The sequence below is a fragment of the Talpa occidentalis genome, unplaced genomic scaffold (genome assembly GCF_014898055.3).
Source record: "Talpa occidentalis isolate TD23 unplaced genomic scaffold, MPIMG_talOcc4v2.1 talOcc4.8, whole genome shotgun sequence".
In the NCBI taxonomy this organism is placed as follows: Eukaryota; Metazoa; Chordata; class Mammalia; order Eulipotyphla; family Talpidae; genus Talpa; species Talpa occidentalis.
Genome location: NW_023605194.1, coordinates 101,832,365 through 101,847,326, shown reverse-complemented (window position 1 = coordinate 101,847,326; position 14,962 = coordinate 101,832,365). Strand labels below are relative to the sequence as shown.

The 14,962-nt window shown below is 39.0% G+C and overlaps 1 protein-coding gene across 3 annotated transcripts in view; it reads right to left on the bottom strand.

Moving 5' to 3' along the window:
- CUNH4orf45 (chromosome unknown C4orf45 homolog) overlaps window positions 1-9,304 on the bottom strand; it is an 80,497-nt gene extending 71,193 nt beyond the window's left edge. For all 3 annotated transcript variants that reach the window (XM_054690456.1, XM_054690455.1, XM_054690457.1), the window contains exon 1: window positions 9,100-9,304. In XM_054690456.1, the coding sequence (XP_054546431.1) occupies window positions 9,100-9,163 (64 nt within the window). In that variant the 5' untranslated portion in view covers window positions 9,164-9,304. The remainder of the gene's footprint in view (window positions 1-9,099) is intronic.
- Window positions 9,305-14,962: the final 5,658 nt, after the last annotated feature.

Here is a 14,962-nt window from a genome sequence, read left to right as displayed (position 1 = left end):
TAAATTTCACACAAAATGTCTCCCATGCCCAAACGCACCCAAAGCTATATAGGGAAGGGAATTCTGCGAAATGTCATTACACTTAGCTAAGTTGACGCAGTAGAAAAGTCCATCATATTAGGTTGCAGCCAGTTCAGTCTAGCTCATCAGTTCTGACATTCCTTATTTGGGACCATTTGAAATAACTGGAAATAATTGGAGATAGATTCAGTTTCTTCTTGTTGGGTTTACGGTGAACTGAATAGGTGGATCAGACAGGGTTCAATAGGCCAGTGGATATTGGGCGTCTATCATTGACAAGATTTTCTCTGAGTAGAGGTGGGCTTCTTCCTAGTGATAACTGTGGAAAATAGCTCAAAACTTTTTATCCCTGAGGAACTCTTGCCTTGTACCCTGCCTTCATGAGTACTTCCCCATCCTGCTTTGCAAGGAATTCAGATAATGGTTCTACACACACCTTGCAGGAGATGTGTTAGGTTTTGAACGGCTGTCCTGGTAAGTGTCAGTGTTACCCTGATCAACTCATCCTACTTTGAGCACTGAAAATCCAATGTTCCAGGAAATCCCTCATCCTGGGTAAACTGGGATTCATCCTACAACAGAATGAGGGTATGGTTGGACAAGGTCTCAACCTGGACAACAGGAAAAATGAAGGCAGAGGAGGGCAAAGCAAGCATGTAAGGAGGCACCCGCATTTGACCTGTTGGATTTGTTTGTTGGGAGGTAGTATAGTAAGTCAGCACTGTATTGAAGCTGGATTTGAAAGCTCTACTTAAGATTCCCTAAATGTCCTTTGGTGAAGGTTTTAAAATGGTAAACAGAGACCAGCTAGGATATGTGACTATGTGCGGCTTTTTTTTTTTTTTTTTTTGTTCCTCATTCTTCTTCTATCTCTGTAACTATAAAAAAGTAAAAAGATAGGGAAGGAGTGGCGAGTAGACACAGAGCTTAGGGGCATAGGAGATTTAGTAGAAGATCCAAATGCTTGTAATTCCTTTGAATGAATAGACTACAGGAATTAACATGGTGGATTTGTCTTTGGGGCTGACTTATGTTGGAGTCACTCACTCTAGATTTTATCTACTCAACCACGTGTAGAAGAGCCCCATTGATAGGAGAGTGCCAGCAAATTGGAGTATCCTTGACCTTGAAATCTTTGGGCCAGGGAGGGGGTGATTTCCTTCCCATTTGTCTGTGGTTTTTACCCTACCCCACTGTGTGAACTCTCTGCTTTAAGGATAATCCTGACTTTTTGTGCAGTATGTAATCTTCCTTTAGGCACAATTTCAACTCCAAATGTATATCTCAACTGCAAAGCATTTTAAACTAAGTCACTCTGTGGTAATTTAAGGTGATCACTTTGATGAAATGAACATTCATATGTACAGTTTTTGTCTACATTTGTTATATCATCAAACAAAAATGGCTGAACAAACTCCCATCCAAATTTGGACATGAGGTTTGAGACAGTATGCCTTATAATAAAATTGGATGTTCCATCTAAGTATCACAATTTTCCAAAGTTGTCCACCAAGACCATTAAAATAAAGATCCAAGAAAGGCAACCGTAACCGTCCGTTGGAGAAGGTCACATGAAGATGCTGTGAGCTGGGACGACTATGGGCCTCAAACCCCAATTCACAAAGGCAGAGATTTTCAACCTCCCGCCTTGGTTGTGGGTGAGCAGCTGGGTCTCGGTGTGCCCTGGGTGAGAAGCAGCAGAAGATTTTTGATGTAGCAATGATGAATGGAATTCATTAGCTAGACTAATATAAATTAGACTAATATAAATCATTCCCTGCTTTCCAAAGTTATCATCACACAAAACAATCCTTACCTATACACAATATTTCTACAGCACCTCCCCTCCCTAGGAAGTGGGGGTAGCCTTGGGGATTTACTGCAAACTCTCACTTTAGTCTTTATTGTCTGAGTAATTACGTGCTGAGGTCAGTAAGATGCTATCATTTATTTTTGGGGCCCACTTCAGGGAAGTCTAAGACACTCCATTTCAGGAAGAATTCCCTGAGATCTAGAACTGGTAGATGGGTTGGGTTTTGTTTGTTTATCCCCCAGACAAGAGGGGCGGACATTCCTGGGGCATTTTCAGATGTCAGAGTATGTGTGTGAGCCTGTGTGTGCGTGTGGGCACAGCTCACCCCTGAGGGGCGGGAGTGGAGAGAGTGTGGCTCATGATCTTCCTGTGTTCTAACTGGCTGCACAACCCTCAGAAAAAGAAATGCACTCCCAGGACAGTTCCCTGGATTGTAGAATCCTTGGGTTTTTAAAAAATTTCCTTACTTAGCCCACATGACTAGCATGTCTCCTTGGTTCTGCTTCCACTTCATGAAAAGAGGCTGGTGATAGCTACTTAGCTTGTAAATTGAAGTTTGAAGGAGTCTGGAAATCTTTTCAAAGATGTGGGAGGTATTATTTCCTTGGTGTGAGCAAAGAATTTATCTAACCTGACTGCTATCAGCATTTATTCACTACTCTTCCCTTAATTTCAGATCGCTTTGTTTGCGTAAGTTTTGACTTCTTAGATTTCTCATTATCTTGTCATCATTGGCTTGAAAAGCATGTTTCATTTTTCTATAATCACACTAATTTGAATTATAACAATGTTCCCACCGTTTTTTAAATTGTGGGCTTTTTAATGACTTTTCAAAATCAAGGCTGTTGAGTTGAGACTCCTGGTCTTCTGACTTGAGGCAAGTTAGAACTTAAAGGATAATAAAACTGGCGCATCTGCAAGCTTCCAGGAACAGAGGCATACATCTCCTGTGGCCCTAGGGTTTGCTGGCTTAGTGCAGTGTGTCACAGGCACTTCCTGTATTACAGTCTCCTGTATGCGTGTTTAACATGCAGCTCCAGGGTCCCAGAAAAACTAAGTCAGAACTTGGGGGCCTCCTCCATCCTTACAAGTCTCCTTAAGTGGTTCTTTTGCATCTTGCATCTTGAGAATCAGAGCTCTGGATCTGGGAGAGTGGTTGGCTCAGAGTCCCCTTCATGGAGGTGTTTGCCTTACTTACTGGCATTTGGCTTACATTTCATGGCACCCTGTCTGTTTTCCTCAGTAACCACTTCCCTCCCCTATTAGTGGGGTTTGAGCACTGTTTAGTGAACTTGGGAGCTGCTGAACTTATACCAGTCACTTCTAGTTCCGTTCTCTGCCATTAGGTCAGCCCCACTTCCACCCCCTGAGTGGTTCACTTGATTGTTAGTTATGAGATTTAGAAATCAATCAGATCACTCTTTCCACCACCAGATTTCCTCAGTGTGTTCTGGGTCCTTGTCAGAGAAACCCAGTCCCACTCATACTCTACTGGAAATGGGGGTAGGACTTCTTGTGGTGTCTGTCTAGTTCAACCCTTAGAACAGGACAGAAGCAATTGTTCAATCTTTTCATTCCCTCCAATAGCCTCCTCTCCTGCAATCTTGTAGTTTCAGGAAATTCTTTAATTGAGAATGTGCTGCCCCAAACAAATGATTTGACCAAATACATGATTTGAGGCCATTTTTTTTCGGTGTGGTGATTCCTAAAGACAGGGATAATCTTCCATCCATCCTTGGACTTTTCCCTGGGGTGTATTTTTCTAAAAGATGTTATCTGTGGTCAAAGGGGCCTTTTAATAGGTGCTGTGAAAGGTTCTACCTTTTCTGAGATAATTACTGGCAACTGGGGTTAGCAAGACAGTGAAGCGTTTATCCTTTATGGCTTGCTGTGAAAGAAATTGACTAGGATCACACACAGCAAGTGGTGTGAGTAAAGTGCTTCCTTTCTGGAGTCTAGTAGGTGCCACCTCTTTTCTTGCAGGAGAGGAAGGACAGGGAAGGGAAACAAATCCAGGTAAAGAGACAAAGGTGATACCTGTAGGAAATACTTAGCGCTCAGAGCACCCTTAGGAGATCTTTCTATTTTTCCTGATGATAGGATGTCATATCATTTTATCAAACAGGATTACTGAGGTTAATAAGTAGTGTTCTAAAATCTGCCATTTCATCATAACATCTTTTTAATAGAATTTAGTTTCTTTAGGATAACTTTTTTTTAGTGAAACCCAAAAGGTCAATAGCAGCTTAAAAAATACACTTCATGTGGTTATAATTGTTAACATGATAAATATTTTATCTTCTGGGCCCTGTACCCAGCAGTTTACTTATATTGCTAGTCATCTATGTCAGAGGACAACCATTTATCTATATCTATTTCTATATAAAATATACTCTGTGTGTATATAATATACTGTGTGCCTACATAATATGCTGTTTGTATACATGCAATATACTATATATGTGTGTGTATACATACATACACCTCATGCTGAACACTGTTCTAAGTACCCTACATGTGTTAACACAGAAAAAATCTGAAGACAGAGTCTATGCTCACAAGTCTTCCTTTCAGGGCTTGGGAGGTTCTTTTCAAATCGATGGCACAGCTAATGTTATTTTCCTGCAGATCACATTGGTGATGATTTAGATGACCAACAATTTAAGGTAAGATTAATTTGGTAACTGCTGTCACTTGTAGATAAATTTTGATTTCGGGGCAAATCATACGCTGGGACTACAGAATAAAATGCAAATCAGTCAGCCAACTGTGTCCATGCCAGTAAAATATGTAAGTTTTGGTCATGAATTAGTTTTTAAAAATATAAAATCTTTGCTTTATGAATTATAGTGATGAGACCTAAGCTGAATTTGCAACAAGACTATTTTATTCTCGAAGCGGTAAAGCACTGGCAGTTCAGTGTGAATCATTTTCTATTTTTGAAATAATTGAATTTGAGACATAACTATTAGTGTGACAGTTTCACAGGCAAAAAATGAGATGAACAAATGGATCTGAAACCCAAGCTCATGGAGCAATGCTTTTCAAAATTACGTGCACATTTATGTACTGCTCCTGCCACTTAGCGTTTCATTCATCATATTGGGTTTTGGCTATTTCCTAGAGAGTATTTCCAATTCTGACATATTTCTAACAAAAGTCCCATGATGTGATGACTCCTTTATAAGACAGAACTCTGCAATATTCCTAGTTTACATGAGTAGGTCTTCTGGTCGATACACGATGAAGGACTAAAGGCATATCTATTTTCAGTTAGTGAGCAATCTGCATATCACACACATAAACACGTATATAAAATCGTATATAAGCTTCTAGTCATATATAAGCTTCTAATCAAGGCTGTGTGCACTTGAGGAAATCACTTAGCTCTCTGAACACCTCAGAATTCCCATCTGAAAAATGATAGGTTAAATTAGATTACCTGTTATGGTACCTTTTAAATTTAACATTCCTTATTATTCCATAAATCTCTTTAATTTTAACCAGTGGGAATTCATTTTAAAAAGATCTGAGTTAGGTATGTGTTTTTAAATAAATGTAAATTGTAACTTTAAAATATAGGACCTGGAACTGGGTAAACAAGTGATATCATTTGTAAATAAACAGATATTGTAAAAATTCATCATCAAGCTTTAATATATTTTTAAAATCTGTAATTTTGTTTATCATTAGTTTTTAGAATAAAATCTTTGTAAAGTAAAACAGTGCTATCTTTAAAATCTCCTTACTGTATAATAAAAGTTAACAAGTTGATAATAAAACTTACATGGAAGAATAAACCAGCCAATAAAATATTAAAAAAATACAGATAATTTAAGCTATCATATTAAACTCACAGTACTAAGAATATATCTGGATTATAGAAATCAAACCATGTTTGACTGTGAAGGTATTGACTAGAAAAGGACATAGAGGAAATTTTTAGGGTTATAAAAATGTTTACTATCTTGATTTGAAAAGTAGATACATAGGTATTGTTCACTTTGTAAAATATTATCAAGCTGAGCACTGGATTTATGTGCTTAATAAAGTATATGTCACATGTCAACTTTTTAAAAAAATGGACTCACAGTTTTTCAAAAAGAATCTCTATCCTTTGTGAACTGCAAAGTAACTTCTAAGATCCATCTGTGAAGTAGGAGTTCATGATGCTCTCAGTATGATATTCAAAGGAAAAGAAATGAGTAGGGGAAAAAAGCCAAAACATATGGCTTGATTTTGTGGAGTATTATGCAAGGTAATTTTCCTCCTTTTCCACTTGTTTTCCATTATTTCTCGGGCCTTTGGATTGGGTTTGTGTTTCCTTTCAATCCATACCATGTTTTTTTAAAATTTTATTTAATTTTATATATTTTTTACATCATTTTTCATTTTTGCACAATGTATGCATTTTCATCTTGGTTATAGTCCCCATACAATTCCCACCCCCCTTGTTTTGATCCTATTCCCTTCTCCCCCCGCTCCACCCCCCCAACCCCGTAGTGTGTCTCTGGTTTATAGTTCTCTTGTTGATTTTGATTTTTACTTTATTATAATTAGTCTTTTTCCTGGTCCCTTATTTAGGTTTTCTAGATTCCTGCTATGAGTGAGACCATCTGGTATTTTTCATTTTCTTTCTGGCTTATTTCGCTGAGCATGATCCCTTCTAGCTCCATCCAAGTTGCTGCAAATTGCATGAGTTTATCTTTTTGATTGCTGAGTAATATTCCATTGTGTATATGTACCACATCTTCTTGATCCAGTCATCTATTTTTGGGCATTTGGGTTGTTTCCATAGCTTAGCTATTGTAAATAGTGCTGCTATAAACACAGGGGTGCTGGTGCTCTTTTGAATTAATGTTTCTGTGTCCTTTGGGTAAATACCTAGGAGTGGAATTGCTGAATTATATGGACGCTCCATCTTTAGCAGACTGAGGAATCTCCACACAGCACCCCATAGTGTTTGGACCAGTTTGCACTCCCACCAGCAGTGCAGGAGAGTTCCTTTTTCTCCACATCCTCACCAACATTTGCTGTTGCTAGTTTTTTTTTTTTTTTAAGATTTATTTATTTATACAAGAACGGGGTACAGGTCAGAGGCGTGGGAGAGTGAGAGAATTCACCAGAGATGGATCACGGAACAGAACAGGCAGATGGACCAAAGACACTGCTGAGGGGAGCAGCAGGGCAGGAAGGAGAAGTCTGCTGCGCCATGTGGGTATCTCCCTGGCCGACCAGCAATTGAACACATGCTGCAGAGGCTGTGGACAGCTTCACAGCGCGGTGCTCAAACCGCTGCGCCACTGGGGGGTTGCTAGATTTTTTAATATGTGCCATTCTCACTGGTCACACCATGTTTTAATGGACATTTAAATTAAACAAATGGATTAACAGGAGAACCTATAATATTCTAATCAGAACACTAGATTATAAACTTCTACAAGAAAGAGAACATCGTATTCATGTTCATCTTGTATCTTGCAAAGTTTGTGGCCTAATTTTTTAGTATGTTTATAGATGTTCTTGTCAAAGTTTATAAGAAGCCAGGATATCCTTCAATAAGAAAACAGATAAACAATTTGTGGTATATCATACAATGGAATACTATCCTAGGGGGGAAAAAATGAGCGTTCAAACCATGAAAAGGTACAGAGGAAACTTAAATGCATACTGGCCTGTGGAAAAAGTCCAATTGAAAAAGCTACATATGATTCCAGCTATATGATTTCAGCAAAAAGCAAAACTACAGAGACAGTGAAAAGATCCATGGTTCTCAGGAGGTCAGAGACAGAGAGACTGGGGGATGAACAGGTAAAGTGTTGCCACAGGAACTTTGTTGCCACTTTGCTTCAGGAACTAGTGAGGGACATAGGAGTCGTGGAGCAGGTTTGCAAGGCAAGACTCTGCTACCTGAGCAGAAAATCTTGTGCCATTTATTGAAAGCATGCAGGCTAGTCAAAGCTGGTCATGGGACAATGGTATAAAGACTAAAGTCCAGAGGGTGGGATAGGAATGGGGGACAAAGTTTTACGAGGGGCAGGGAAGGGAACATCGTGACTGTGCGTCAAGAGACATTTGCGTCAGCAAAGTATGATGTTATCACTGGCAGAGTTATCCCGAGACCACCACGGAGATAGTCACATGATCAGGTCAACAGTGGCCTATGCGTCCCCGGGCCTGCCTCGTGATACGGGCTACTGTCGTAGGTAGTCCAGGCATGCTCTGCTGTGATTTGTAGATAGCAAATAGGTCACAGTTGCCCAATGAGTGGCCCGCTCATAGCCAGCTCATAGGAACCCACAGAAAAGCACAGGGGTTAGAGTGGTGAGAACTTTCTGTATGAAACTGTAATGGTGGCTTCGTGGTCAAAACCTATAGCACGAAGAGCAAATCTTGATGAATATATATGAAATTTTAAAAATCATTTAGGAGGTTGGGAGATTTCCAGGAAGGAACTTAGACTGTGACAAGAGACTCTGACTGTACTGCAAACCTATAAAATCTCATTGCAGGAGGGGGAGCTGGGAAAGAAGGTACGGACCTCTATAATTTTGAAAGGGAGTAGTCTTTAAATCTAAAGGCAAACTGGGTGCAAGGAATTCTGTTCTTAGTTGATAAAGGATTTTCTAGAGCATGCAGGCCGGCAAATCTGAGTCTTGTACACATGTTACTGGAATTAAACAAGTAAATGGTTGGCAAATATCTGGAACCAGATTTCTCATGAGTGGAGCGGGAATTTACAGCTAAAACATGTTCATGATTTTCAGATATAAAGGAAATAAGATGAAATTTAATTTATTCCTTTAAGTGTCACGATTACTCATGTTCTATTTAATTACATTTTATTATTACATGCAAATCATTTAAAGCCATTAAAGGAATAAAATACAAATCATTAGTATTACTAGGTTTAACAGTTTGCTTAAATTTATATCAACCAAGTATGTCAAGTTTATAAAAATATAAGAAACTTAAATCATTAACATTTAAATCTGACCAAAATTACATTTTTATTAATATCAAAGTAGTTCTTGTTATGTATAACATAAACTTTATGGTATAAAAATATTCCTTGTGGAAGCTAGCTCAGATAGAATTGTTTAGGGCAACACAGGGTCCATGCTCAGACTAAGTGTGCACATAATTAACTGTATTTTAGAAAATAAACATATGTGATTAGTTTATTTTTATATCCCTTATGTGAGTGCCATATAGGTAAGGAGTAAAGAAGTTTAGTTCTCATGAAGCATACACAAAGACCCTACCTGTAACAATCATGTGTTTCCCCACTGTTGGAGATACTGGCTCTCGAAATGATACAGATGCCATGGCTACAGTCTTGGCTGTGTCAACGGATTGTCTTCCTTAGCTTCCTTAGACCAGCTTTCCTGCACCAGAAAGTGTCAAAGTCAGTTTCTACTCTCCCTGACTGAGACCTGAACTGGGTGGTTGCTATGGACTCTCTATGACAGAGAGATGGTATTCCATATAACAGATTCAGTATTCCATTCTCTAAGAATGAGAGAGACCACTGTAGCATTCCCAGGAACTGCAGCAGATACCATTTTCCTTATCTGTTAATATCAAGTCAGAACAGACCAGTCCAGTTACTAGATCTAGAACAGGTTTATGTCCTAGATGGCCCAGCACACTCAATCACAGTATTTTAACATTTCCCAAAGAATGTTCTGCAGAGGGATGGTATTGCAAAAAACAAACTCACAAAGCAATGATTAGATATAGTGGAGAAATACTCATTAGATAAAACATACACAGGAAATTGTATTAATAAATATGAATAAATACAATGATACATATTTCCTCCCAAACATCTATTCCAATACTTCCTAAACACAAACTGTGCCTCAGTCATGTCAACTCTGGTTTTCCTGATTCATGAGGTGCCTTCATTCTCGGTCTTTACACACGCAATTCCCTCCTCCTCTAATATTCCTATGCAAATACTTCTTGTCTCTTGAGGGTCAGAGCCCATGTCTCCTCTTCCCAGAGGATACTGCAGTCAAACTATCCCGGAGGATACTGCAGACACTTATTCCTTCATTGTCCTTCTATAACATCTTGTTTGTACCTGTCTTTTTAACTCTTACCACTTTGTTTTAATTATTTGTCAATTTTGTCTGTCTCCTCATTAGAATCTAACTCCCATGACTTTTGAGGTAAAGCATCCTTATTCATATTTCAATTTCCAGAGACTTCCATGCAATGAATATTTCATATGTATTTATGGAATGAAAAAATGAAGTGCTGACTCTAGCCCACCCAAAAATAAAATGTTGACCCCTTGGTAATCCATGGAATATAAATTCTGATAATTTCAAATTCAACAGTAAATGTATAGGATTCTTTACTGAAAAGGGAATACCTTTTGTTTGTTGAGAGAAATTAAAATTAAGACTCCACTCTTCATACAAGTGACCCCTTTTACCTGGTTGACCCTCCCCTCTACCCTTCCCCTCTGGGAAGCATTAATACGGTCTTATACTCTAAAGTTTATTTTTGTTGAATTTAGTTCATTCATTTGTTTTGTTTCTTCATGTACCATGAGTGAAATCATATGCTGTTTGTCTTTCTCCATCTGACTTATTTCACTAAGCATAATTCCCTTAGAACTGATCTTTTAGTGGTGAATTTAATGTGGTATATAGGCTTTGATTTATAATGATGTTCACCTGAAACATAATGTTACAACACAATGTTACTTCAGTAAAGAAAGTTTTTGTTAAAGAGAAACCCCACCGACTGGGAGAACATTTTTGCACACAACACTAAAGATAAAGGACTGAAATCACAAAAATCTACAAAGAGCTGATGAGACTCAACAACAACAAAGAAAATAATCCAGTCAAAAAATGGACAGAAGAGCTAAAAAGAAACTAATCTGAAGAGGAAATGCAAATGGGCAACAGGCATATGAAAAAATGTTCAACATCACTTGTAATCAGGGAAATGCAAATCAAAATCTCACACCAATGAGAATGGCACATATTAAAAAAACTAGCAACAACAAATGTTGGCGAGGGTGTGGAGAAAAAGGAACTCTCCTGCACTGCTGGTGGGAGTGCAAACTGGTCCAACCACTATGGAGAGCTGTGTGGAGATTTCTTGACCTACTAAACATAGAGCTTCCATATGATCCAGCAATTCCACTCCTAGGTATTTACCCAAAGGACACAGAAACATCAATTCCAAAGAGCACCTGCACCCCTATGTTTATAGCAGCCCTGTTTACAATAGCTAAGCTTTGGAAACAACCCAAATGTCCAAAAATAAATGACTGGATCAAGATGTGGTACATATATACCATGGAATATTACTCAGCATTCAAAAAAGATAAACACATGCAATTTGCAGCAACATGGATGGCGCTGGAAGGGATCATGCTCAGCGAAATAAGCCAGAAAGAAAAAGTTAAATACCGGATGGTCTCACTCATAGCAGGAATCTAGAAAACTTAAATAAGGGACCAGGAAAAAGAATAACTATAATAAAGTAAAAATCAAAATCAACAAACAACTATGAACCAGAGGCACTCTATGGGGCTTGGGGGGCGGGGAAAGGAGGGCTTGGGGTCAAAATAAAGGGGTTGCAATTGTATGGGGAATATAAAAATAAAATAAAATACAACAACAACAAAAATAATTTTTTTGTTATAAAGAAATAAATCCTGAAACCATTTTTAAAAACCATCCTATATAACGATGGTGAGGTTCACTTGCAGGTAGACAGAGATCACCACCCAGGTCCTCGTTCGAGAAAGACCTTGCATCCCTTCTCCAGAAAGTGCTGGTAACACGGCGTCTCCAACTGCCCACTCCTTTCAGGGCCTGCATTAGCTGCAGAGAGTTTTCTCCTCTGTTTGATGTCAATCCTCAGGGCAGCCTGTGTCAGGAGAAAAGTAGGTGGGGGTATATAAAAGTCAGGCATTCTGTCTGCCACAAAACAATTTTTCAACTGATGGGTCAAAGCTTTATTCAAATTCTTCCTCTGTGCAATCCTGCTTTTCCTTTTCCTTCATAGGGGTAGACCCCAGATAACCATCTTGCCCCCTACTTCCACAGAACCTGACTGGTGACAACCGAAGCACAGGGTAGAGGTGTGAATGTATTAGACAGAAGCACTTCTCATCTTGACCACCCAACCCTTCCAGCATGAGCTGATTAGATTTCTCCAGAAATTAAAATTTGTCTGTTTTGCTGCTGATCTTCCTTTCCTTTGGTTGTGACCTATGTTGTACTTTGCTGTAGCTCTGTATTGACTCTCTACAGTTTCAGAAGTTCTTCAACTCTTTCTGAGTTAACCTCCTTCTTCTTATTATAGTCAAGGGCTCCTTGTCCTTAGCTGAAAGGCTCTTTCTGAAAATTCCTTATTTGTGTCCCTGGAACAGTCTTTTCCCAAGTCATCCAAGTTTGAAACCTCCAAGTAGGGGTCCAATGGGTATATCACCTGTTGTATTCATGCTCCTGAGAAAGAGGAACCTGAATTAGGCAAGTGATTCTTTAGCACCATGAGCAGAACATAAAGATTTACTTTTTTAAAAAAAAGATTTATTTATTTTTATACAAGAGCTGGGATACAGGTCAGAGGCGTGGGAGGGTGCGAGGATTCATCAGAGACAGCAGGGAGCAGAACAGGCAGACGACAGAAATACACTGCTGAGGGGAGCAGAGGGTGAGACAGGAGAGGAGAATTTCAGATTTCAGCTTTGAGTGTCTTCACAATCTGTTGAGACTCTTCACAATCTGTTGTGACTTGGGGTCAAGCAATTCTGACGGCAAAATACTGGTCAGCATTGCTGGAAGGTCATGGCTAAGAGGATGAGATGGCAGGCGAGGCTGGAAAGGTTTCACACAGGCTGAGATTGGCCAGTCTTTGGGTTAAAGAGAAGATGCTTGACTGTATGGAAAACTGCTTGAGGAGAAAAATCTGGAGACAGATGGGGGCTTCGTCAGGCTGCTGTTGACATGTCCAGGAAAGAGAAGGTGAAGGCCTGAAATAGTCAGAGATGACAGGAATCTAGACAAGAGACACATTTGGGAAACATGTTGAGGAGAGGTTGTGAGGAGTTACAATGACCTTGTGTTCTGGCTTGAGTGGCTGATGTTGTGTCATGAAACAAAACAGTGAAAACAAAAAGGAAAGGAAGTAAAGGCAAATAAATGGAGCGATGTTGCATCTGACGCTTGATTAACATGGGCTTTATCTGTGCAGATCTACTTACACTCTGATTGTTTTTAATCCAAGGGTTTCACGGTCATGGATTAAACCAAAATTGGTTAAATCTACAAATACAGAACCTACAATACATTGCGCTAACGATAAATTACACATGGATTTTCAACTGCAAGGGGGTCGGCACTCCTAAACCACTCCCCCACTCCATTTCACTCCATTTGTTCAAAGATCAACTATCAGCTGGGTGTGGGTTTATAAATGCTGCACAATAGGCTAACAGAGTAGTTAAAAATAAGCCTGAATTGTCATAAAATGTTGTGACAGCTACTGAACTTATTATAGGGATTAAAGATGATTTCCCATGGCCACCAGCTGCATTTCTATTAGAGAAAATCCCTATTGTTATGAATCAGTAGCAGTCTCCTCTGATGAAACTCAGGGTTTGCTGCTCAGCATAAATGCGATTTTGGCAATTGTCTCGTTTTGCTAAATTAGCAGCCACTTTAGATTTGATAACTTCAACAGTCCAACAGTGGAGGCCAAGGTAGTGGTCTTGCAAAAAAATTTTGTTCTAACATTTGGGAAAGCATTAAGTTATACATATTAATAGCATAAAAGTGCTACAAACTAGAAACTTACAATGCAGTAAGTGAATATTGGTCAGAAGTGGCTAAAATTATGTAATATTCAAATATCCTATTACTAAGCACACTTTGCAAACTGGGGAGCTTTGCCCCCAGTTAATCTTTATACCTTTAAGCACCTTTATTCTCTCCCTATTCTCAGGAAACAATCTTGTAAAACACACTGAGTGGATTCACAGACTTGTCTTAAAATTCCAACAACTCTTCAGTGTAAAGTCACTTTTCTGTAGAAGGGAAATATCATTTCTACCTACAGGGGACACGGGATATTATATGTAGAATATTTGTCACAGTACATGACACAAAGTGTGTCCTCAATAAGTATTCACTGTAATATTAGTGCCATCGCCACCCTACCCCACCACTCCCTATTCTGGCCTTAGAAAAGTAAATAATACACAATTAAACTGTGACTATCACAACCTTACTTTTATATTTAGGTTTGCAAGACTCTGTATTCTGACTACTCGTGGAAAGGTCTGTCTTCTTCCTCCTACTCATTTCGCTAGAATTCAGATGAGCACCAGAGCGGAGTGCTACTATTCTCTGCCCCTCCAGTCAAGCCAATTTCCCACACTTACCGTTAATTTAGTCGGAGGTTATAACATACTATGCTTTTTCCATAAAAACAGTTTTAAAAAAATTAAAACCACAAAACATTATAATTGCTAACCCCCTCATTGCTGTGTGATACACGAAGGAACAGTAAATAATTAAAGCAAGTGTTTAGGAACAATAATGGTTGGATCTTACAAATGTGTGAATTGTTGTTAAAAGGGACCTTAGCTCCCTGGTCCCTTACTGTAAGTTTTCATTTTCCATCAAGGAATCTGATGCTGGGAGAAGTTAGCTATGAAGAAACCAAAGGTCCAGGGAGCTGGAAGCAGAACCAGAACAAAATCCCATCCACCCAATGCTCAATTCAGAATGCCTTTCCCCCTACTCTACATAATGGAAGAATCTATCCTCTCTTTTTCTCATGTATGGTGCTGTGGCTGTCAAAATCCATTGGAGTTTGCTCTAATTGTTTATGTGGCCTTTGTTCTGCCACCAGTTTGATTTTCTGGTGGAGTCCTAATCACTGAGCATTGAGCAATGAGCACTGGGTTAAACACTTTCCCCAAATTTATCTTGTTATCTGCATAGTAAAGCCACAACACTTCATTATGATTCTTGATTTACTGGGGAAGTAAGTTAAAGGGAGGTTAGTGTCCAAATTTTGTCTTACTGTACTTCCATGATAAAGAATATAGATTCCCAAATCTGGCTAATTATATCTGAGTTGTTATAA